The 26,331-nt window shown below is 45.8% G+C and overlaps 1 protein-coding gene across 1 annotated transcript; it reads right to left on the bottom strand.

Annotated features, from left to right (window-relative positions):
* Nucleotides 1-4,691: 4,691 nt before the first annotated feature.
* Nucleotides 4,692-15,930, bottom strand: PRDX6 (peroxiredoxin 6). The gene is made up of 5 exons (XM_084797374.1): nt 15,735-15,930; nt 11,871-12,027; nt 8,460-8,606; nt 6,885-7,031; nt 4,692-5,575 (listed from the first exon to the last, which is right to left on the bottom strand). The coding sequence occupies exons 1-5, from the start codon at nt 15,827-15,829 to the stop codon at nt 5,447-5,449; spliced, it is 675 nt and encodes a 224-aa protein (XP_084653500.1). The 5' UTR covers nt 15,830-15,930; the 3' UTR covers nt 4,692-5,446.
* Between the last annotated feature and the right edge of the window lie 10,401 nt (nt 15,931-26,331).

The raw sequence follows: 26,331 nt of genomic DNA, 5'->3' as shown, positions 1-26,331 counted from the left end.
CTTTTTAGGATCCATTATTTCCTTTTCATTTCAACCTGACTGAGAATATATCATAGTTTTAGGAAAGCTATCATAGAACTAAGAATAGAAAAAGGAGAAGAGGAGGAGGAAGAGGAAGAGGAAGAGGAAGAGGAAGAGGAAGAAGAAGAAGAAGAAGAAGAAGAAGAAGAAGAAGAAAGAAAGAAAGAAAGAAAGAAAGAGAAAAAAAGGAGTAGAGAAAAATAGTTGAGCTTTCAAAACTTCTCAGGGCAAGTCCTGAGTAGCCTTCACTGTGTCAGGAAATACCAGGTGTGGCCGCACACTACAGAAACCTGACCACAGAGGTTCGTTTTTTCTGATGTGACATGTCTGGTGCTGCCGCTTGAGGACGTCATGGGCCACGCTCCTCCTAGTGTCCCACTCACTCCTTGACCTCTCCTATCAGTGAAACACCTGTGTCACTGGGCAGTCCATTTGCTTTCCAGGAGTGGTGGGAAGAGCTTCCGTTCTTGGTGGAGGGCCGCTTAGTTTTAACTGTCAGTTGGTCACAACAGAGAATTACTCGAGGAGAAAACCTCAGAATGACCTAGATCAAGTGGGCCTGGGGCTTGGTGGTGGTGGGGATTGTCTCGACTGTGAGTTGATATAGGAAGACCTGGCCTGTTGAGGCGGTACCATCTCACGGGCCAGGCCTTGAACTGTTTAAGAGTAAAAAAAGTTTCTTTATGTACATATACACGATGGAATATTACTCAGCTATTAAAAACAAGGATTTTCCAAAATTTGTGGACAAATGGATTGAACTAGAAATGATCATAATGAGTGAGCTAACCCAGAAGCAGAGAGACTCAAATGGTATATACTCACTTATTACCGGACACTAGCCCAAGGGACAGGTCCCATGAAAGTCTGCACCTACTAGGAAAGTGGGATAGAGGTGAGGACATCCTATTGAGACTCTAGGTGAAAAAAATATAGGGGATAGGGAAGTAGGTGTATCCAGAGGGTCCTAGAAACCTACAAGAAGAACATTATGATGGCTAGATCTGAGCCCAGGGATTCTGCTTGATCTAAGGCACCAACCATGGACAAAACGGGCAGTCATTATCAAACCCCTACCCAGATCTAGCCAAGGGACAGAACATTCTCCACAGCTAAGTGGAGACTGGGGACTGACTTTCACAGGATCTCTGGTGCCCCATATTTGGCCATGTCCCTTTGTGGGGGAGGCCCAATGGCACTCGGAAGAAGGATAGAGGACTACCAAGAAAAGACTTGATACCCTAGCACCATATTCAGGGGGAGGAGGTCCCCCACAGCCACAGTCATAGGGAAGGGGGATTGGGGTGAAAGTGGGAGGGAGGGAGGAATGGGAGGATGCATGGGATGGGATAGAAAATGAGATGTAATAGGAATTATTTTTAATTTTCAATAAAAATGTGTAAAAAAAAATAAATAAAACATCAAAAAAAAAAAAGAGTAAAAAAAGTATAAGCATCAATTAAGCAAAGGTGCGTTTATTCTTTTTGCTCTTGACGGTGGACTCAACCTGGCCAGTTCTAGCCATGACTTTGCCAGAAGTCACCCAAGAACCGTAAATGAAATAAACCCTCCCCTCGTTACTTTTGGTCAGGGTGTTTTACCATTTTTAAGTTAAGAAGGGACCTCATCCTAGTCCCGGAACTGTTGGGTGGCCACATGTTTCTCTGGTCACCCTGAGATGAGCTGGCACCCTCCCCTTGCTATTCTGAGCAGTTTGGATGTTCATCAGGGCCTGAGAGAGGAACAGACATTGATGAGCAACAACCAACAGTATTGCTCTGCCTGTCACCAGCTCCTGGAGTCCAGATGGCTCGACCGGTCTCAGTCTCCAGGCTCCTCATTTTTCACGCACTGCTCAGTGTATTTCGTGCATATTTAACCTTGCGGTCAAGTGTAAGTCGTGTAGATGCACTAGAAAAGGTATAAGCTGTACGGCCTTGCTTAGGAGGTAGAGAAGATGGCACTTCACTCTATGTATATGGAGTGCCTTGTGCTTCGGGTGGCTACAAAAGCAGCCCCAAAGCAGGACAGTTTTCCAAGGGTAGAAATGATCAAGGACTAGCTGTTCTTTCTCTACCTTTGTACTCACATGTTCAGCCTTATTCTGTGGTTTCACTTAAAAAAAAATCACATCCAGTAGGACACCCACACCCCCTACCCCCCAAAAAAACCCTTCCACCAAACTCCCCAAACCCTCCTAGTTACCCTTTAGTTAAAGAATTATTTTAGAAGCACAGCATGGTGGCTCACACCTAGAATCCTAGCACTTGGGAAGTAAAGGGAGAAAGATCAAAAGTTCAAGGCCAGCCTTGCCTGCACAACACTGTCTCAAACAAAACAAAACAACAACAAAACAACCAAGAAACCATCAACAAAAATAAACTCTAGAATTCCGAGGACTCTTCTATTTGTATCTCCCAGGCAAGAAGTAATCACACACTGGTTTCTGAACCAATCAGTCACACAAGGGTGGTAGCGACCATTAATGTGTGTGTGTGTGTGTGTGTGTGTGTGTGTGTGTGTGTGTGTGTGTGTGTGTGTGTTATGTGGAGGCAGAGGTCAACCTGTGTTCTTCAGGAGTCTTACTTTCAAAATGGATCTCTCACTGGGACCTGGGCTTGCAGATTAATTTAGGTTGGTTTGGACAAAGGCGCCCCAGAGACACACCGGTCTCCGCCTCTATAGAGCTGGGATTCAGGCATGCCTGGTTTTCTGTGTAGGCACTGGGTACTACATGGCAACCACTTCCCCAGCTAAGTATCTCCCCAGGTCCTAGGTAATGACTGTTTTTTTTTTAAACAGGTAGCAAGCCCTCAACCTAGAACTAGAACTCTGTTTTCTCAGCTTGCACGACTTTAAACTAGTGGGAAGAATGAGGGAGACCACACCAGGGTGCTGCACTTAGGACTGACAGGCCGACCTGTCGTTTAGACAGTCATTGCCCCCTCTGCCTTCACTGGCCTCTTTACGATGAGATGAAACCAGCTTTGATCATCTTAAAGGCCACCTGCTCTAACTAAAGCAGTTAATTGTTCAAGAGTCTCACAAACTGCATCCTTAATCCCTTGTTGCTGGGGCTGGGGTGGTGGTGCACACCTTTAATCCCAGCAGTTGGGAGGCAGAGGCAAGTGTACCTGAGTTTGAGGCCAGCCTGACCTACATAGTGGGTTCCTGTTTCAAAACAAAATCAAAATACTTTGTTTCTTACAGCCATAACTCAATGTCAAGAAACAAATCTTTACACGGATAATGACATTCACCCAAGGAAAAAACAAACAACCAAACAACCAAACACCCCTCAGGCCAAGATTTACCCTCCCCACCCAATGATGCATTTTAAAACATGTTCGTTCAGGTTCACTCCTATCCTGGAAATGTCCCTCCATTGTTGAGCATTTTGTATTTAGTTAAAGGACACTTGCACTAACTCTCAATCTCAAAACTATTCAGTGAAAAGTACTAGAATTCAGGTTTTTATTTGTATTTTTTTTTGTTTTGTTTTAAAGCATTCTTATACCGACATCATTAATGTGGGTAGAATAGTTGAAATATCAAGATTTAGGAGTGTGAGTAAGGAGGAACAAGTTTCCGGGGATAAGGGAGGAAATGATGAATCTGGCTTTGGATTTGCTAATTCAACGGTAAACATTCCATTGATTAACAAACACAGGACTCAAGTTTGAGTAATCAACAACAGCTATTTTGATTTTGAGCTTTGTCATGAAAGTGATACCACAGCGCCCTGGTGGTGCCCTCATGACAATCCCAGCCCCTGAGAAACTGTGGCAGCATGAAGAGATTTGGGGTCCAGTCTGGGCTACAAAGCAAAGACAGTACCACAAACAAACAAAAAAACCCCAACAAGAACAAAACCCCTCAACTGGAAGTGGAAGCCAGACTTCCCATGGAAAGCGAGGGCCAAAATAAGCAAATGTTTAAGGGCGGAGAGCGAGCAGGGAGGTTCCTAACGGTAGGGAGATGACCTAGGATCCATCACTGCCTTGATCCTAAGACCAACTTGACACTGAGACATAAATACCCACTGCTCAAGCTTCCCAGTCTGTAGGATCTCGGTTATAACTCAGGTCCCTGAACGCCCCTCTACCCTGACTCAGCAGCGCTGTATACAAGCTGGAGAGAAGCCATAGTAAAAAATAAATAAATAAATAAACCATCTCGAAACTCTCATTTTTTTAAGCCTCACTAAGACATTAAGTTAGACAGTCTAACCATTAGGGCAGAGCTCTTGACCTTCCTAATACTGCAACCCTTTACTACAGTTCCTCATGTTGTGGTGATCCCATCCCCACCTTAAGATTATTTTTGTTGCTACTCCAAAATGTAAACTTTGCTAGCTATGAATTGTAAATACATATGTTTTCCAGTGGTCTTAGGTGACCCCTGTGAAAGGGTTGTTCCCCCAAAGGGGTTGTGGTCCACTGAGTTAGAAGGCTGTGATCTGCATACCTACCCACAAGGCCAGGAAAACAGGAACCAACAGAGTGGTCCGACATACTTGTGGGAATCCCGCCCTCTGGTGGCTCTGTTTGCGTGCAATTTGATATATCCGTTGTTCGAGAAAAATACCCATGAACCCCAGCAAGAAGGAAGCGTGCCTCCGTCCCTTAGGGTACGGGTCTAAGCTAGTACTTCAAGACGTGACAACACAGTTTTCTGATCCAGTTTCAATGAAGGATTTTATTTGCTGAACCCTGAAAAGCAAAATTCTGAAAATGGCAACCCACTACCAGGACAGTTTAGTGGTTTATAACGTCTGTCTCTCTGCCTGTCCTCACACGCACACATCATCAGTGGGCAGATACGGAAATGCCAGGAGGTACACGCTGTCTTGATCACACTCTTGGGTACACCTCCTTTCTTGGGAGGGGGAAAAAAAAGGTCTCTTCTGATCCTGCTTTGATAGGAACTTACCACAGATTTATTATAAAGGACTCTTCCCACTTTATTTACTAAAAGTACAGAGTCGGAAGCCCTCCTCCCCCATTTTAGGGCTCCCCAAGATCTGGTTAGGAAAGCTGCAAAAAGTGAATCTCATCCTAGCATGGAGCAGAGGGGAGCTTCCTCCACCCGCCCCGCCCCCCACTACCCTGTGGACCACACACTCTGCAAAGACCTGCCAAGATCTGCGTCTTACATGCAGAACGTGTTTCCACGGAAGCCAGGCCGGGGGCTTGGAGGTGGATGGAGGGGTAGAATGCTGGTGAAGGCACACAGTAAAGAACCCCGAGAAAGTTTTGGTGCCATTTCTGTTTAATGAGCCAGTACTACAGTGACCTAAGGACTTCAGGTGTGATCACGCCAGGATGTTTCTGCCGAACTGCTGCAAGGGCACATGGCTGTCAGCTGGCACCCTTGGGTCCACCGCCGCTGGGCGAGCAGCTGCAGCCTCAGCCCCCACAAAGACTTAAGGCTGGGGAGTGTAACGGAGGTACTTTTTGCCAGATGGGAGCTCTTTGGTGAAGACACCTTTAGGGAAAAGTTGTTTGGCTTCTTCTTCAGGGATGGTGGGAAGGACCATCACGCTATCACCATCCTGTCGGGAGACATTAAAAATGGTGCAATTCAATCTTATGGTAACAGTAAAAGGTCTTTAAGAATTAACTACCTGGTAAATGAAAGTGGCGGTGAAAACAAGTGTTTTTGTCCCTTTCCTCTTAGAGGAACTTACCATGAGGCAACACTAACATGCTCTTGGAGTATTCTCTTGCCCTGTTTATTTAGAGATCTTTTCTGGGCATTAAAAGTTTATGAACAATTTGGGTGTGGTGGTGCATGTCTGAACTCTAGGCGCACCGAAACCCGAGCCCAGGGCCAGCCTATGATAAAACCTGAGTTCCTATTTGAAAAGGGGTGGAGGGTGGGGATTCATTTAGATGGTAGAGTGCTTGTCTGGCACGCATGATGCCCTGGGTTTGGTCCCCATGGCCACACCAAACTGGGCGTGGTGACAGGATTGAGAGCCTAGCACCTGAGGTAGAAGCAAAAGGATCAGAAAAGCAAGGTCATTCTTGGCAACTTGGTGAGTTAGTTTTGAGGCTAGCTTGGGCTACATGAGACCATGAGTCTCAATCTCTCTCTCTCTCTCTCTCTCTCTCTCTCTCTCTCTCACACACACACACATTTCTGAGCAAGTTTCAAAGACTCTATAAGATTGGAGCTTGGGGGGGGGGGGGACAATGCCATAACATCAGTACATCAACACTTACATAGCCACCTTGACAGAGGTGAAGCAGCTAATTACGCTTTTCTTTGTCCTGACTTTTGAGACAGGACCTTGCTACGAGGAAGCCTAGGCTGAGTCTGGACTTGTGATCTTCTAGCCCCTGCGTCTGGAGTGCAAGGCTCACAACAGGTTCCATTGTGTCCCACTCCAACAAGGTTTTGTTCATTTTTTGCTTAATGGTTAGATGAAATGATTAAAAAAAAAAATTGTACATATTGAGGAAGGAAGTGTTTCCTATATGGGCATTTTTTGAATATGTGCACATCTCAGTTGAACATCCCTAAGCAACAAAAATTGAAATGTGAAACACATCATGTTCTCAAGTCTTGGGTTTTGGAGCATTGTGGATCTGGGATTTTTGGATTAGGGATCTTCAATTTATATACAAAAAAAAGGATCATTGTGACTGACAGGTTAGAATTACATAAGGGTTAGCAAGAACCATAGTGTTTGTGTTTTGTACATACAATGTGAACAGTCTCTTAAACAAATCCTCCTGGCACACAATACCATGACAATAGAAACAGACCCGGGAAACCCTGATCCCGAAGGTGGCCATGACAGACTGTCTTTCAGACCTTTCGGGCAATCTGGGCACCTGGCTCTTGAGCAGCTTTACCTTCCAATCAACTGGGGTAGCAACCCGCTTTGTCGCCGTCAGCTGGAGAGACTTAACCACTCTGAGAATCTCATCGAAGTTCCTGCCTGTGGTGGCTGGGTAGAGGATTTGCAGCTTCAGTTTCTTGTCAGGGCCAAAAATGAAGACCTACAAAGCACAGAGACACACGGGCATTATTCAGTACACATTGTAGTAAAGTCCCTACCGGACACTCACGTCCATGAGCTCGCTGCCTCATTTCTCCCTAGTTCAAGAATGAGAAAACAGAACTAGCAGAGGAAAATGGACTTCATTACACGGTCGCCAAACCAGGGAGGGAAAAAGACTCCTTCTGTCTGTCTACTTTTCCACTACCACAGTGGTTCACAACCTTCCTAATGCTGTGACCCTTTTAATACACTTCCTTATGTTGTGGTGACCCCAATCATAAAATTATTTTGTTGTTACTATATAACTGTCATTTTGCTATGAATCATAATGTAAATATTGATATGCAGGGTATGATATGTAGCCCCTGTGAAAGGGTTGGTTGTTTGATCCCGAAGGGCTCTCGACCCACAGGTTGAGAACCACTGAACTAACATTCTATAATTAAAAACAAAACAACAACTTATTTTTCTGTGTGTGAGGGTGTGGGGCTTACAGGCACTGGTTCTCTGCTGCACCCCATGGGTTCCAGGAATCCAGTAAGATCCTCAGGTCTGGCAGCAAGCACTCTCATCTGCTGAGCTACCTTGCTCCAGTGCAACAGGGATGTAGAATAGATGGAACAGAAGACAAAACCACCCACGTGCCCATTTCCTCAGCTGTCAGAATCATGGGAGATGTCTTCCTTTGAGGAAGAAAGTTCCTATTTTGGTGTGGCTGCCTTAGCCTTTCCCTTCCAGCATGGGATTCCTGGAGAAATTTTAATTCTTCGGGGTTCGTTGTCTTAAAGCCTGATTCAAAGCTCCGCCTCCCCCCCATGCCCCCCAGCAAAATTCTGCAGTCATTAAGTGTTCAAAGATGCAAAAGACATTAAGTAGAAACAGAACAAAGGAAGTGGAAGGGTAGATAGATACGGCTCTCTGTCCGGGACACAGGTCACTCTCTTTTCTACGCATGCGTCAAAGTTTGCTGTTGCAGAAAGAAAAAAAGCTGTAATGCAGCTTTTCAGGGTGGAGCCTCAGGAGGATGAGATGTACCAGGTCACGGGGAAGGTTATCGAGAATGGATTGATTACTAGTGTGAGCTGATAATGGTAGGGGAGATCAGGCTTGCTCCCTGCTGAGCAAATGACAGAACAAGAACGTTCTGGATCGTCCTGCCAGGATTGCTTTAAAGACCACTGGCAGGAGATAAACATAAGGTTTTTAACTCTAGATGTACCTTATTAAGGTGTAGCCATTCAACAACAGCTACGAATTAAACAGAAGTTTTAGCTGGATATTTCAGCCACTCTGCACCAGCATGTAATAAAGGACACCTCACGGGTACACAGCTGCTTCACAAATGCACCTGTTCCTCCTCCTCCTCCTCCTCCTCCTCAACTTCCCTGCCTTGGCTCAAGCTTCACGCGGGGTTACCAGGACTCACCACACGGGCTGTCACAGGCATGCCCTTCTCATCCTTCTCCGCTGGATCCAACATGCCCAAGAGGATGGCGAGGTCCCTGTTCTTGTCGTCGATGATGGGGAACGGTAACTTCTCCGTGGGCTCGTCACCATTGTAAGCATTGATGTCCTGAAACAGGGGAGACGGGAAAGAGAATCTTAAACCTTCACACGGGGCTCTGCACTTCATTAGCTAAGAAAAGCATCACTTCCGCACGCCAAGGAACGGTCATTATAATAATGTTCTCTAAGGAATTTCAGTAGGATGCACAGACAGACACTTCTCATCCCAAGTCTTCACTCAAAGGACTATTAGCAGGGCACGGTATACATGGCCACACAGACCTCTCTTTAAACTCATAGGACTGAGGTGGGGGGAAAGGCCTCAAGGAAGGGGTATACCGTCTACCTGGGCTTTGAAAGACAGGTAAGGCTTTTCACTAGGAAGAGCAAGTCATTCTTAGGAGGAGAGTAATATTCGAGACTTGTAGGCAAGTCCACGCATAATCTACTGAAGGGAAGTGAGGAAGCTAACCAGGGGTTTTATGAAGTGAGAGGGAAGTGGACTTAGAAGTAGAAAAAGGTGTGTTTATTACTTGTGTCTAGCTCAGCGTGGAAACAAGGTTGAAATTGTTTTGCATTTCTTTAGAAACGAGAAGAGATAAAAGTGACAAACTCTGAAATGGATAGCAACTGATTTGATTGCATTCATTAACTGTATTACCTGAAGGTGCCTTTGCTATTGGTTACTGGCTGACTATTATTTAGTTACCAGCTAAGTAAGAATCAATATAGTTTCCTGCCAGGACACCTGGAGCTTTCCTATGTAATCAGTTATATGTCAAAGCCTGCGCTGCTTTTGGAGACTTGGATTTATTTTCTATTCCAGACAAACATAATTTTGGAAACTTCCCGGGGAATGTCCTATACTTTCAAGGTGTTATGTAATGCTGAGCTCCAAACTCTTCCTTTAGCAATCTGTAACTTATAGTTTGATATTGATAGACATTACTGCATATGGATATGTTTAATATTGGTATACATTAATTCTTAACCTTGTCACTTGCTTAGATGACAGTATATTACACTCAGATTCCAAAGAACCACATAATTTTGTCTTTAGTTTTATCCTAAGTCAGGACAATCTCACCACCTCACCACCTCGCACAGAGAGAACATTGAGGTTCAGATGACACTGATGTCCTTTTCAACTGGGTGAGCTTGAGCAAGTCACTCCAATACTCATTTACAAAAATGGCGTACCGTAAAGGGCTTTGCCAGAACCAAATGAGAAACTGCCTGTGAGAGAGCTGTGGAAATGCCGGTTACCATTCACTGCCAAGGTATGCAGAATAAAAAAAGGATGCTCCCCAGGGAAGAGGACAGCCTCCTGATTCTCCTACCCTTTGCCTTTTCGATCCTAGACATTTAGGATTAATTGGTGTGAAATGGGCAGGGGATGCAGGCCAGCTCACACATCAAAATGCCACCTTTTTTTCAGTCTCATGTGACTGTCAGTGCTCTGTACATATATACACAAATGATAGGTGTCACGTGGTATGTGGTAGCAAAGTTGATTAAAATCATCTTGTCCAAATACCTGTAAATATTTTTGCCCAAAGCAGATAATTTCAATCCATTCATTCAACAAACACTGACTGCCACCTATACTGAGTATTTTTGTAGCAGTGAACTGCAAGTTTACTCCTGCTGGGCCCTAAACTCCACGTGGGACAATAATAAAGTGACTAGATGAGCAATACGCAGAGACTTAGACAGGGGCAAGGGCTAACAAGGACAGATGACGGATGACCACGTGTTATAATTTTAGATAAAGACAAAAAGCAGGGTTTTAATGGGTGCCATTTGAGGTCAAACACCAAAGCAGTACAGGCAAGGCAGATGGATGTGTTTAACACAGAGTGCCTAATGAGTGTTGTGTGGCTAAGCCAGCCAGGGGTTGTGAAAACACAAGGAGTTGAGTGGCGCTGCAGTCTCAACTTAGCAACTCCAAAAAAAAAAAAAATAAATAAAAAATAAAAAAATAAATAAATAAATAAATATGGAGCCGCTGTTAGCCAAGATGAATAAAATCTTGGAATGAATGATGGTGTATAGTTTTAGACACATTAGGCTCAACATGTCTGGGTATCCCAAGGCTGATGCCAAGGCGGCCGTGTTTTACTGACCTGGAGGCCAGGAAGTCCTGACTGGGATGGAATTCTGAGAAGCAGCTCATGGACGCTATCTTTAGTTTATCCTGGTGAGTGGGAGAACACACCAAGGGAGAAAATACTGACAGAAGCAGAGGAGTGGTCTATGAAATAAGCTCCCATCAACCTCAGCGCAGACTAGGAACAGGAAGACAATGAGGAACAGTTCTAAGCATGGACAGGTGGGGACAGCATCCTGATTGGCAGGAGAACAGAGGTAGGGTTCAGAGAGCTCAGCTGGGCGGAATGCTACCGGTAAGCCAGGGAACGATGGTGACTGAGAATCTACCATTGGCTATAACAACACAGAGTCGTCACATAAAGTTGAAGTCTGACTTTTATTAGTGACTTCTGAATCTGAGGTGTAACGCACACTTTTACCTCAGAAACCAAGCTATTCTCTACGAAACTACGCTCTAACTTCAGAATCAAAGCGCATGCCAACCGATAGTCCTGAGACTAAGGAACATAAAGACTTCCGTGACATTGTTGGTCATCAGGAAGTGTACAACCAATTAGTTCTACAGTGTCTATCACCACTGGATCTTCAACTCAATTTGAACATTTTCTACCTGCTGAAATAGCATTAGATTCTTCATAAGGCTCAGACCAACAAGACTACCCCACTTTTGATACCAATCACAAGCTCTAAGCTGGCTAAAATTTGGGACTCATAAACTCCTCTCTTTGGGACTGGTTAACTTGGGATCTTACAGAATTTAGGGAAATGCGTTTACAAAGAACACAGAGGAACAGATGCACAAACCAGGGTGGAGCTTCCACCCCCCCGGGTACATCACACTCTAGGAAAACACACTCAGTTTAGCAATCCAGAGGGTCACGGAACTCGACCTTTTAGGATTCTTATGGAAACGTCATTACATAGGCACAGTTGGCTAAATCATCAGCTACTGATGCACAGTTCAATCTTCGGTGGCTTCTCCCCAGAGACTGGGTAGGGATTAAAGCCCCCTTAGTCTTGCCTGGCTCTGTTCAAAGTTGTGGAGGGAGCTGGGGCTACCAATCAGCTCACTGGCACATAAAAAAAGGACATTGCCTCTTGGAAGATATTAAAGCTATATATAAGGAATATATGGGAGGCAACAGGAAAGGAGGAATATATATATATATCAATCACACACACACACACACACACACACCCTCACATCATAAAACTATACCTTGCTCCAGGCAAGATGGTCCTCAACACTGTCTATGGAAAGAGCAATCATTTTAACATCCATCTTGGCAAACTCTGGCGCCAGCTTTGCAGCTCTGCCAAGCTCTGTGGTGCACACTGGGGTAAAGTCCCGTGGGTGGGAAAAGAGAATGCCCCATCTGGAATGAAGAAGGTCACAACTGAATGGACAGTTGCCATCACATGCAGAGGGAAAACACAGCAATACCTGCATTTAAAACAGGGTTTCTCTCTTTCTTAAAACATCTGCATTTTATGAAAACTCCTGAGTTCCAACTTTGCCTCCAGAGAAGCCCAAGTAGACAGCTCAAACACCTATCAATATATAAAACTTTATACATGAAATATAAAATCCAGGATAAATGGTTCAAAGGAACTTGTTTTAGGATACCACCTTTTTTTTCTTTTAGTCTGAAGATCAGGTTAGCCTTGACCTCAAGAAAGCCACCACACCTGGCCAATACCGTTAACTCCTTTCCAGTCAATAAAATTTGTGCTATTCAAGTCAAGCACCCCAGTGAAATATTCCTTAGGCCCTTTGTTTGTTTTCTAGCACAGACCTTGATATTCAGTGCCTACTATGCCCCAAATTCAAGGATGCCTGACTGCAATAATAAACAGATTATGTAACCTGGAACAGACAGGGCTCTAGCCTCAATTCGTAGGTAAAAGTGTGGGTTGGCACTTGGCTTCCTGGAAGCAGATGGATATAAAATCCTTCCTAAAGCCACTTGACTGATCTAACCTGTTAAACAAGGCACCCACATTTGCACCCGTGACAAAATACCACTTTAATAGCCGCAGTTTCTTTTCTTACTTTAGACCAAGCACCGTAGACTTCCACATTTACAGTTCTTAGGTAAAGACTACAGTCAAACTGACGCCTAAGGTTAAAGCTGTTCAGACTTTGAGGCTAACTCAAGGCAAGTTCCAGGAAACTTGGAAGTTACTATTTCCTTCTCCTTGGCAACAGAAGCGGTTCTTTCAAGCCCAAAGGAAAACTCAGCGCTCAGGGCTGTACACTCCCACTGCTTGAGCCACCCAGGGGGCAAGGTCCCAAACTAGAAGATTACTCAATCTGGCCTAGACACAGAGGGTTTGGCAAATTTTCCCAAGCACGAGGAACAGAGTGTACAAAGCTACCGCCCTTCCACCTAGACCTGCACTCAACTCCTGGGGCAGGGCAAGGCCTTCTTCTAAAAGGGTGTTAAGTAAAGCCTCGTGGTAAGAAAGAACTACCAGGCAGTACTTGGAAGATTGTGGAGAGGTGTGGTGCCTTAAGTTTTTAACATGGGGCAGGAAGAATTTAATCTAGCTGTGACATTTAGGCCTCAGAGTCTATGGAAAAGGACCGATGGGGGGTGGGGAGTCAGATGAGACGCAAGAGAAAGGCTCTGGAAGTTGCAGGGAAAATAATGCAACAGGGTATTACTTTATGTATCGCCTCAGGAAGGATGGATTAGGACTTTTTCCTTTTTTTTAATTGTGAGGCAAATGTGTTTTGCTGAGTCATGCTGGGGAGCTGGTTTCCTGCTATTCCACACACTCACTCCAGGGCATCTCAGGGTAGTCCAAGAATGCCTTCTCCGCCCTTTGTAGACATTCAATCCCACCATGCCACTTCCTTCCTCATTTTCAAAGGTCAAAAGGTTACATCCTCCTAAGAGAACGTTTTCTGTGTCTACCAGAAAACTTCTGTGCGGGTGTTTTGACTAGTGAGGAATCCTGCGATACACCCTAAAGACGCTCTTCCATATCCAGAGACCAGACAAAGCTGAGTAAGCCACATAGTGCCCAAAACCTTTAGTTGTTTCTGTCAGGGGTAGAGTAATCTTAAAGAGCAATTTTTTTCCCCCTCCTTCAAAGGATATTTGAGTCGGTAATCGGCAGTTTGACTTGTGATCATCCACAGAATGGAGTTTGGAAAAAGTAGGCAAATTCCATGTACTATTGTGACACACTGGGTAGAAACATCTTTCTTCCTTATGGCGGGAGTGTCATGCCTCTCCAGGGCTAAGCACACTGTTATGCTCTCCCTTATAAATGTGCCTCATCTTCTTAAGATGATGCCTCATCTGGAGAGAGATGCTTCACTAAGTTACCCAGGTTGGCCTTGAACTTAGGATCTTCCCACCTGTCCCCTGAGTAGCTGGAATAGCAGGTGCCTGGATGCGGGTGAGGGGAAACAACACTTTTAATCAGATCTAGGTCAACAAGTAATCACAAAGACAGCCACCCCGCCCCCCTGCAGTTAGCTCAGCAGTAAGCGTGCTTTAGAATCATACTGATCTCCAATCCATACAGACCAAGAGTTCCAGCAAGATCTCACACTTCCTGGGGGTGTGAGATGAAATGTAGAAGGAACCGGAAGGAAGCCTGTGTAAATCTTGGGCAGTCTTGGATAAATATGTGTGAGACTGGCAGTCATTCTTACCTCGATAGACTTTTGTCTTGCAAGGTCTGAGAGTCCGTTTGCTACTTTTTCTAGTCTACCATTCATTCATTCATTCTCTCTCTCTCTCTCTCCTTCGCTATCCTGGACTAACTTTGTAGACCAGGCTGGCCTCGAACTCGCACCGATCCGCCTGCCTCTGCCTCCCGAGTGCTGGGACTAAAGGCGTGCGCCACCACGCCCATTCTCTTTTAAAAGCTGCTTTCCCTTAGTCGGTAGGTGGGAAACGGGTGCCAGGTAAGTCTCCTCACCCGATGGATTCTAACGCTTCCTCCGCTGACTGATCATGGATTAGTTTCACAAACTGTTTTGTCTTCCCACACACCAGAAAGGCCAAAAAACTCGGGAGTTTGTTTGTAGAGCAGCAGGGGCACTGAAACTCCAAAACCATAGTGTAACCTGACACGTACGCAAAACGCTGACTGAAATTAAGCATCTTACAATTTGTGCATTCCAGAGCTGTAAAACTAAGACAACAGCTGTGTACCGGTGTACTCCTAGACGTTATGGCCACCACCACCGTTGCAATCAAGCAGCGAGGCCAGGCGCTGGATGCAAGGGGAGGGGGAGGGGACCACTGGGAAACAAAAGAGTCTCAAAGTGGGAGGTACACGTGTCCTAGCCTTGGAATGGCCTACAATGGCAAAATGGTCGCAGGAGCCCCTCCCTCAAAGTGTTGCTTTTTCTGGAATGAGAATCACACCTACACAAAGTGTTCTTGGGTCCTCCCAAAGCTGTTATGCAAAATCTTATCTTGACTGCCGAAGGAGGTTCTGGACGAAAACTCTTCTGGTTACTTACTTGGTACACGGTAGTTTTAAAGAAATTCGGAAGTACGCCAATACCACTCTCCGAAGTTTAGCAGGACATCAGATAACGCCAAGCCATTCCCTAATTTGTGGCTGTGTACTCTAACTTTGGCCTTAGGCGCCTACTTTCTGCAGGTGCAAATCCTAGAGCGGCGGGAGGGCGGGCAGTGCGACCCTGGGCAAGCTTCGTGGGAAGTGACCTCCAACAAGAACACCGACCGCCCCTGCTCCACCTCCCCCGGGTTTTCCGTCAGACCGCAATACAAAGTGAGCATTGATTACAAAGCCAGGTTAAACCGACTGACTACAAACCGTCCTCGATAAGGACCTCCTCTCCTACGCCAGCCCCAGTCACGGGGGTGGGGTGGGGGGCTCGGGGAAGGATCTGGTGGTCCACGCAGGGCTGGCCAGAGGTAGCAGGAGCCCAGCAACGCCCGGTGATGCTCGGCGGGACCCCAGCGGCTAGCACGTGCGGGAACCGGTGAGGGGTAAGCCAGTGACGCGGCGGGGCCGAGCGCAGCGCGGAAAACAGAAGCGGGGAAGGCAGCTCTGAGCTACCTGGCAAAGCGACGCGGTAGCCACTTACGAGTTTCCCAGGAAATCGTGGAAGCGGATGCGGCCGATGGTGGTATTGGCCTCAAAGTTGGGGGCTTCGTCCCCGAGAAGCAGTCCTCCGGGCATGGCGGCGGCGGCGGTGGCGGCGGCGGCGACACAGAGAAGGAGGAGGCGCAGCCGCAGCAGCGAGCAGCTGGCGGGCGGTGGAGGAGAAGCCTAGATCAGTGCTGGCCGAATGGGCGGGCCCGGGGGCGGGGCCGGGCGGGGCGATCGCGAGTCTGGCGCCTGCGATCCTTCACGTGGATCAAGTTGAGCGAGTGAGGTTCAGGAGCTAAAGAAGGCCACGTGCAGTGGGAAGGGAGCAAAAGGCAGATAACTGAGGGGACTTGTAGTGTCTGGCGGCTCTGCAAAGATGCTCTTGGCGAAGTAGGGGTCAGCGCAGATCCTCCCGCACTCCCACCCCAGTCAGACTTCCAGACACACCCCTCTTTTACCTTGAGCTGCTTGTAGTTGGCTGACAACTCGGACAACCTAGTCTTCAGGGGTTTCTCAGGATGTGGCAAGAACCAGATGCGTGTGTGGGTGAAGTCAGAGGAAGTGGCTTTCTTATTGCAGCAAAAATCCTGTACCAACGTCAGTAAGAGGGCAATGGAAACGACCTTTTTAATTTATTTTATTTATTTACTTTTATTTTGCCTCCCCGTCCTTGGAGTTCCACATGAACTATAAAATACTCAACACATTAAATAAGTTTAAATACAAGTTTCACAACATGCTTCCGGGGAGCGAAGAGTGTGCTAGTCCAGTTCCACCTGGGGAAGTGGGAGGTTTTGATCCCCTTACTTCCTGTTTCCCAAGCACAAAGCAGAGAGGGTGCCTGCGCTTCTAAGAGACCGACAGTAGACGGTCTGCACAAAAAACCAGAATTTGCTCAGCCTAGTGATCGCAAGCCTCAAACCCCAGCTACTGGTGTGGCGGGGGTGGGGGTGGGGGTGGGGGGGTGGCAAGGAGGAGGGGGAGGGGAAGGAGGATCTTAAGTTCCAAGCTACAGAGGAAGTTCAAGGCCACCTGGGAAACTTAAGAGTCTGTCTCAAAATTAAAAAAGAAGGAGGAGGAGGAGGGGGAGGAGGAGGGGAATGGGGAAACAGCTCTATAGCAGAATGCTTGCCTAGAATGTGAGAGGGGAGGGCCTAGGTCCACTCACCAGCACTAGGGCCGGGTGGGGAAGAGTATTTTAGAAAGCCCTAAGTCCTAGTTGGAGAAACAAAGGTAAGGTCGGCTTCAGATGGTGTGGTCCAGTGTGGGAAAGCCTGCAGGATAGTATATAATAGGTAAAGTACTCAGCACAAGGCAAATGCTCTGGTACCTATTACTTAGATATGATTCATGCAATAACTCTTACTTTCCTTATTGCTAGCTAGACACTGTGCCAGGCCTGATGTGAGACATAGTCCCAGCTCTTACAGGAAAGGTGAATTTCATACAATTAGGATAGTGACAGGGAAGTTGCGATTGGCTGGGATTCAGTGTGAGGGATCCTCTGGAACAGACTCAACAGATTTAAAGGAACATTGGCAGTACTGGGTGTAGGGGCCCACTACTGCAACCTGTGTTTTCATCATACTGTTGCTGCCTTTGTGTCTGTGTCTGATCATACCGGCTTTGCTGTACCCACACTGAGATTACTGGCAAACATTTTAAAGATAATTTAATCTCTAGCTTGGCCCCACCCTTCTGTTTTGAAAGCACGTATCTTAACTTTACTTATTTACTTTCATAGTAGGGACACAAAGTCGCATGACCTTAGGGTGCTATGAGCAATGTGTTGCTAAGATGGGTTAAAAACCAGATTCACCGCAACACAGAGAACTGGTGCAGAAAACAAGTAACTAATCTCTATCAAAAGCATAATTACATAGCTACCAGTGTAAAGTAAGTAAGCATAGTAAAAGAAACACCTATTCTAGTTTACAGTGCCGGAACTAGCATGCCGATGATGATTTGGCAAAGCGCTTTAGCCTTGGCAAAAATTGAAATTTCCTTAAGGTAGAGATTAACGTTTTTGTTTGTTTGTTTGTTTTCTTTTTTATTGTTATCCCCTCTCTCTTATCTTCCCATTCCCACCCTCACCCCCTCTTCTGCCTATTCCCCTCCCCTAGACCTCTGATGGGGGGGCCGGCCCTCCTACCCCAACTGTCTGGCAACAACCTATTAGGCCTCATTAGGATAGCCTGCATCCCCTTCCTCTGTGTGCCCGCTAGGCCATCTTGCCAAGGGGCAGTGAACAAATCGTGGGCAGCAGAGTGCATGTCAGAGGCTCAGCAGTAGTCGTGTCCCCCCCCCCCCCCAACGTGGAGAATCTGTCCCTCGATTATATCTCAACAGGGTCTTGGTTCTCTGCGTGCATTGTCCGTGGTTGGTGCATCACTTTGTTCAGGGCCCCTGTGCCAGATCTGCAGGCTTTGATGGTCCTCCCTGTGGGGCTGCTGCTCCCTCCCAGACCTTCCATCCCCCACTCTTCTTTGTATATATCTGACTGTCTGTCCTGGGACACACTCTGTAGACCAGGCTGGCCTCCCCAGTTCAGAGAGATCCACTTGCCTCTGCCTCCAGAGAACAAAGATTAAAAGCATGCGCCATCAGCACCCAGTCGATATTAACACTTTTAACAAAAGTGTATCTCACAAAACACTTTGAATTTCTGTCTTCTGGGAAGTCTGAAGATCTAGCAGCAGCAGGCCGTGGCATACTTGGAAACAGTGGCCACAGAGTAGGTGTAACTTTCTTTTCAGGCCTGGCTTTTCCTTATTATTGTTTCTTCTTTCTGTTTTTTTGTATTGTGAACATGAAAGATGAAGGCTATTTTATTCAAGGCAAAAACCTAGTATAGTATGTTTCTTTGCAAAAGCAAAGAATGTTCCGATGTATTTAGTATGTGAAAAAAGTTGGAGACCTCACTGTTGTTTGGCCCTTGTGCATAAGTGAGTTTGACCTTGACTTATAGCTGTGGAACAAAGGAGTCCCAGGAGGAAATTTAAGAACATTTTCTCAAGGGCAAGTGTAAAGTATAGTGGGAAAGGAGGAAAGGAAGTGATGTGGGAGCCCCATCCCAGGGAAAGGCCAGACTGTGGAAAAGAACCAGGCTAAAGCCTGGTGGGCATGGTGGCACACACCTTTAATCTCAGCACTTGGGAGGCAGGGGTATGCAGATCTCTGTGAGTTCTAGGCCAGCCTGGTTTACAAAGCAAGTCCAGGACAGCCAAGGCTACACAGAGACACCCTGTCTTGGGGGTGGGGGTTGTGGGTTGTGGGTTGTGAAAGCACAGGACAAAGGTTCCAGTACCTGGAGGAAATGCTTTCGAGCAACCTAATGTTTGGAGAGAATACCAAGGTGCTTAGAATTAGCTCCTGAAGGGTAACAGGGAAGTGCAGGCCTGTCCAGTGGGGGCTTTTGCCTGATTTACACAGTCTGTTCTGTGTTCTCTCTCTCTCTCTCTCTCTCTCTCTCTCTCTCTCTCTCTCTCTCTCTCTCTCTCTCTCCAAGTCTATGCACATGACAGCAGAAGGGGGCTATTAGGAAGAGGGGCCACCTGGATGGGGACAGGAAGATGGAAAAAGGGGACAAGGGAGAAGATCAACAGGAACAAAGTTATATCGAAACCCAACATTTTTGCATGCTAATGAAAAATAATAAAAAATGTTGGTTTAAAGTGTATGCATGTTTACCAAAAAGATTATATTAGAATATTCCTAAGAGCAATGTCATAGGGACAAAATAACTATCCACTCCCCCCCACCCTCGCACCCCGCAATTCGTATTACAAAGAAAATAAACTGTGGTTAGCCGTGTAGTAACCTAGTGAGCAGCAAGTAGAACGGAGCCCCTAAACTCCGCATAGCGCTGTGGTTGAATCTCACAGGCTTGAGGAAGAGGGCATGCGTTTGCCCTCCATTATGTGAGGTACAAACGAGCCGAATGAGTGCGGTTGGCAGCCAGTGTGTGTGTGGTGGGCTGACACTGGGCAGAGTGAGAAGGGTAAAAGGAGTGAATACACAAAAGCAGTGTTTCACGTTCTCAGGACTCAATAGCCACCTGTTAAAACAACTCATTCCTAATACTTTTTTTTTAAATTTAAAATATTCTTCCTGGTCTTAACATTTTTTCCCCTGCCCTCACTTTCCCATTCATCTTTCTTCCTCTTTCATACCTTGAAACACATCTTCTTAAATCCCATGGATGCTTTTCTTCACTTGCTATATGTTGGGTGGAATCGACTACTTTATTTATTATTATTATTATTGGAACTACTTCTTTCTGGCTTCTATAACACCAAACTCTCCTACTTTCCCCTCCTTTCTCATTAGCAGTTCTTTCTCTTTTCTTTTTCTTCTAAGTAGTGCTTCTTCCCAGAGCACTTTCTTAAAAAAAAAAAAGTATAGTTTCTCTGTAGGTGATATATCTAATTCTGTGGCTTTAAATTACATCTATTTGCTGAAAATGCCCATTTTTATTTTGAGAAAAGCTCAAAATTTGTATATCAATCTGCTCATTAGACACATGCTCAATACTTAATTCTTAATCCTCATTGCCCTCGCCTCACAAGCCTATCTGTCCTAAACTGTCTCACTGGTGACTCCTTGTTATGAGTGGTTCTTGGCCTGGCCCTTAGCCTCCTAGAGGAGGTACACTCTCTAGCCACTCCCTTTCAGCTGCTCACTTGCTCTTCCTTGTCCTAGTTGTGGGATCAGAACTGTGCAAATTACATTCCCGGCCCTGTGATAGACAGCCAGCCACCTGTCAGGACCTGCCCATTGGAGCGCCGGGCATGCCGAGAGAGTGTTTCAGGGCCGGAGAAGGGAGGAAAAAACCTTATCTTTTTCCCATTCTGTTTTCCCCGCTTCACGAGACAGAGAAAAGATCATCCCACAGCTGGCCTTGGGGAGAGGGATCAGGAGGATAGCTTCCCCCAGTGTTATTTGGCTGGGAGTTAAACACTGTTAAATATTGCCCAGAGCGACCATGGCACCGTAGGTCTTATCTGGTAGCAGTGTTTGAGCTGGCAGGAGTGAACCATTTGACTTTTTGGTTGACAGCTGTGGGATCTTTTCCTTGTGCTCAGCCACCTTAAGTGGTGGCCTGTCAATCAAGAAGACTTTTTTTATTTGACAGCTCAGTCAGACGGTCATCATGGTTGCTTAGAACCCGTCATGGAATCCCTGAGAAAAATCCACACCAGCTATGAAAACCAGGGCCATCAGAAGCCACAACATCTGCTTTAGGGGACTTGCTCAAGTCACAACTGCTCTAGACCACACCCGACAACTTCTAGAGATCTGTTTTGACCATGGTCTTATTGCAGTTGTTCTGGATAGCCCCACCCATCTTCCAACTATTCTTTTTTTTTAATTGGAGGCAAGGTTTCTCCGTGTAGCCGTGGCTGTCGTAGACTCCCTTTGTAGACCAGGCTGGCCTTGAACTCGAAGCAATCCTTGCCTCTATTTCCCAAGTGCTGGGATTAAAGGCCTGTGCCACTACACCCTGCTTTCCAACTATTCTTAATTCTTGCCAGCAGCAGAAAACACTTTTCTGAGGACTCGGCAAAAAGGTTGTGATTGGTAGACTGGAGACTGTACATCAAAAGCTTGTGGCTGGCAGAACTGGAGTCTGGATACAAGCATACTGTTGGGGGCTGGCCTGGTGCTATGTATTCTAATGCTAATTACTGGCCCCCAAGATCTGATTGCAGCCCAGACAGGCCCAGTCTCACTTATACCAAGTGATGTTGTGTAGACTTTGCTCACCAATAGTCTCTGCCTGGTTAAATAAAGTAGCTGACGGTCTATAACTGGGCAGAAGGGAAGTAGGTGGGGCTTAGACTCCCAGGCTTAGGGTTAGATGGGGACCACAAGGTGGGAGAGAGAAGCAGGAGAGGAAGCCGGAGAGAAGGAAGTCACCATGGGGCAGTATGGACCATGAGCACGTGGCCAAGAGGGCTGGCCTGATGGAACAGAAGCAGCCCAGGCAGGGGAAATTATGGCAAATAACTTTGGGTGTATAGCTGGGAAATGCTTAGAGGGCTGATACCTGCCCAGTCATTCTGCCTTAAAGCTTTTATAAATCTGGCCAGGTGTTGTGGTGCACACCTTTAATTGCAGCCCTTGGGAGGCAGAAGGAGGCAATCTCTGAGTTTGAGGCCAGCCTGGTCTACACAGTGGGTTCCAGGACATCCAAGGCAGTTAACACAGAAAAACCCTGTTTCAAAACAAAACAAAAAGCTTTTATAAATCTAAAAGTTTGCAGGGCGCAGTGGTGCACACTAGTAATCCCAGCACTCTGGGAAGCAGAGGCAGGTGGCTCTCTGTGAGTTCGAGGCCAGCCTGGTTTACTGTCTGGAGCTGTTTGTGAAGGCTTTCTGTCCGTAAGCGTTGCTCTCCTGTTCTCTGTTCCATCATGAGGATTGCGTGGATTGCTGAGACCGTGATTAAGCAAGATGTTCGGCCAAGTATACACTCAAGGTCTTCAGACTATCAGAAAAAGTACACTGTGGCCTCTAGGCTGAGAGTTGATCGAGATGACACCGCTTTTCCCGTGAGAATGTCCGAATTATCTCCTGAGAGTGACCTTCTGCTTTGTTTTCCCATGCCTGATAATGCGTATAAATTGAACTGGTGAATAAAGCTGAGGTGTCGGGTGGTATTGACTGCAGGCCCTCTCAAGTCTATCCTGTGTTTCCGACTATTTCTCGCCTCAGTTTCTTATTTCTGTTCTTTTATTTCTCAATCCTCGCTCCCTGGTAGATATTGTCCACAGTGGCAGTTTACCAAGTGAATCCAAGACAAGGGTACCCAGAGAAACCGTCTCAAAACAAAACCAAAACACAAAACCAAAACACACACACATACACACACACACACACACACACACACACACACACACACACACACACACACACACGAAAGAAAGAAAGAAAGAAAAAAAAGAAAAGAAAAAGAAAAAAAAAGAAAAGAAAGAAAACACCTCAAAGTCTCTATCTTGATTATTTGGAAAGTACCTGGTGTAGAGAAGCCCTCTAGAATTTAGTATCTATTCTACAAATATTCTACAAATATTCTGGACAAAGGAGCATCCTGCTTCTCTCTCAGGTCAGTCTTGGTGCTTTTCCCCTGTATACTATCTGTCTGGTAACAGAAGGCCCTAATAAAAGCCTCCCAATTTCTTTTTATTGCTTGCTGTCTTTATAACAACTAGCATAGCTGAGCTGGTACCACTTAGAACAGACAAAACCTGCAGCTTCCAGACGAGGTGCAGGCCCAGGAGGCATTTTATAGCATCACTTACAAGGTGCTGGAGAGTGATGTTGGCATCTATAGGCCCTGGGAAACTCCGGAGGCCGTATGCTCTTGGCTAACTCAGAAGCTAGGAAGCCGCTGAAGAGCTTGGGAGAGCAGACAGGGACTGAGACTACGAATGACCGTAGAAGTGCTGAAGAGGTAAACGCCAGAGAAGAGCTGAGAAGGTGGAAGTCAAACGACTACAAAGAACCAAGTGAAGGGATTGCAGACCTCAGCTGCTGCGTAAGTTCTGGAAAGCCATAAAAAGTTAAGTGCTGACACAGAAAGCTTGGAGTTATAATACTAACTTTTGGGTACAAGGCCACTCGCACTTAAAGTCCAGACAATTAAGCCTCTGGCTTGAGTACTGAAGACTGCAAGTCTCTGGGGTTTGAAAGCCTAGAGCCTTAACCCTCTAGATCTCAAGACCCACGGCCAAATCCCTGTCTTTTGAAAGATCAGAGCAATAACCTCTGGCTTTCATAGCCTAGAGCCACAAACCTCTGATTCTCAGGGTCCAGCGCCATGAGCCTCTGAGTTGAAAAGCCTTTGGACACTGGACTCCCCACATTAAGGGACTTAATCCTTGCCTGTTTACACTTTCCACTTGAATAGAGAAAAGGAACACTCTGTGTGTGAGTGTGTGTGTGTGTTTGTCTGTCTGTCCCTGCCAGTCTTCTTTAGGCAGTAGATTGCTCCCATGGCTCAATGAGGGACATGGAAATTGTGATTGCATCCTAGTGGGGCGACATTTTATACAATTGTTTATACAATAAACAAATACAACTGTTTTTGTATTATTGTAAAAAGGCCTGCATCTTGCTTGTTGTGGCCCTTTTCTATATTCCTAAGTATCCCTCTGCTTCCTTGTTGCTTAGTCTAAGAAGTGATCTCCAGAGTCTGCGTTTAGCACTGTGCTTGCTTACATCATACTTTAAAGACCTCCTTTCTTAGCAATGAGCTACCCTTTCACAAGGCTAACAGTTCTTTATAGTTGCAGTTGTGTTATTTCAGTGACTGTGGTTTCTGTCTCTTGCCCACACCCTGATTGACAAAATTCATACTAGGAATATGGGAAAGATACTATAATACATACGCTTTTATTGGTTAGGCCTGAGCCCATTGTTTTGTTTTGTTTTATTTATTTATTTTTATGTATACAGGGCTCTGCCTGCATGTACACCTGCAGGCCTGAAATGGACATCAGATCACATTATAGTGGTTGTAAGCCACCATGTGGTTGCTGGGAATTGAACTCAGAAGCTCTGAAAGAGCAGTCAGTGCTATTAACCACTGAGCCGTCTCTCCAGCCCTGAGCCCATTGTTAATGGAAAACATAAGACTAGTAATCAGTGGTGCTCAATCGCATCAAAATCAAATGATCGCACATGGTTGACTGTGACTAAATGCCAACTGAAGCTTGTGCTTAGGGGCCCAAGCAGCTGCTGCATCGACCCTGAAGGCAGCAGTGGTCACGGTAAGAAACGTGGCGTGAGATGGGCATTTCTGAGTGGAATGGAATGTTTATAGACAAAATAAAAAGCTCAGGGCCTTGAGTCGGGCATGGTGGAGGCATATACCTTTAATCCCAGCATTCGGGAGGCAGAGGCTGGCAAATTGCTATGAGTTCAAGACCAGCCTGGTCTACAAAGGGAGTCCAGGACAGCCAAGGTTAACACAGAAAGACCCTATCTTGAAAAACAAAAACAAAAACAAAAACAAAACAAAACAAAAGCTAAGGGTGCCTTAAACTCTTGGTTCAGTTCTTGGCCAAATGATGACAGAGCTTCCATTGCAGCCCTAACATTTTTTTCCCTTCCCACAGATTTGATACTGTTAAAAAAAATCAAAGGTTAATTGTCTAGTTGCCAGATTACAACATCACTGGAAAGTAAGGCTTGGCCAATTTTCTCATATGAAAGTTAAGCCTTTGAACCTGAAAAGAACAACTTCAAACTTAAAATAGGGACATAGAGTTGGACTGAAATAAATGGACACACTTGAGCCTCCAAGTCTCCCCTGCCAGTGGAAGGAGCTTGCCTTTCTCTGAGGAGCCCGAAGCAGGCACCTCACAGAAAGGAGAGGTTCATACTTCCCTCCAAAGCAGTGCCCAAGCCTTCTTGTTTTCACTATACACACCATAAGGCTTATGTCTCAATGAGTGTTACCCTGGTGCTGAGTTCAGATTCCCAGGTTTCTCTTCTCCAAGGAGTCACTTGCCTTGCCCTGCAGGGGAGTGTGGGCCAAGACAACCTGACTAAACAGCAGGCTCCACATTCCAAAACACAATGGTTTGTTGTTGTTGTTGAAGAATGTACTTGACAGGTAATATTAGGACTCTTTAAGTAGTAGAAGAATTCATCTTAATGACACATATCCATGGTGACTGTTGTCCAACTCAGAACTTGTCAGCGTTGACTCCTTGAGTTACCAATGGCAAGTTAAACATTTGTGGCTTCTGGCTGCATTGCTGGCACTTCAGTGCCGTGAAAGTCTTGGGCAGAAGAAACAGGACGTTTGGCACAGGCAGTCAGTCTCTTTATCTCTGAGATTTGGCCCCAGTGTCTCCTCAGTGCTGAGTCATCTTCAGCAACCACCTAGGATCAAGCTATTGTTCTGAGCAGGAGTGTGGGCTTGCCCTAGTTCTTGACTGCTGAATGTAAGCACCGCTAACCTAAGTGTTCTTATTTTTCAGGGGAATAAACAATTAGAGCTGTGTAAGCTGTGTAAGCCATCCGCCCTCAGTACTCCATCCCAAGAGACCCTCTAGACAGGTAGAGTTGTCTCACAATTAACAATAAACAATTCTTTGTAAATGATGGCTGGTGGGTCGAAAGCTCAGAGTTTAATATTTTTGTTGTTGTTGTTGTTGTTGGGTTCTACTTTGTGTGTATCTGTCTAAGTGTGAAGTCGTTTCTCATCAGTAAACACCCAGTCTTCATTTTCATCTCACCTTAGTTGAGAGAAAAACCCTGGGTTCTGAAAACCAAACCAAAGGTGCGGGCCGCATGCACATGTGTGAACTCTGCCCTGCTGTATGATAGGCCCATCTCTGTGATCAATATCCTTGCAGAAAGGTAACTAGGAGGGTGGGCATCTGGTTCATAGACAAACATCTCTAATGGAGGGTAGCCAATGGAGAATGCATGCTCTATTTAAAGGTCTGAGAAGGAGTGCCAGTGGTATTGACTTCTTATATACAGATAGATTTATGTAATATTTCAGCAGAGTTTCTGAATTATTTGATATTAAAACTATTTACAGCCGGGCGTGGTGGCGCACACCTTTAATCCCAG

The sequence above is a fragment of the Acomys minous genome (assembly GCF_964271855.1).
Source record: "Acomys minous genome assembly, chromosome: 1".
Taxonomy (NCBI): domain Eukaryota; kingdom Metazoa; phylum Chordata; class Mammalia; order Rodentia; family Muridae; genus Acomys; species Acomys minous.
The sequence above is the reverse complement of the archived record's forward strand: the minus strand, read 5'-3'. Positions and strand labels throughout refer to the sequence as shown.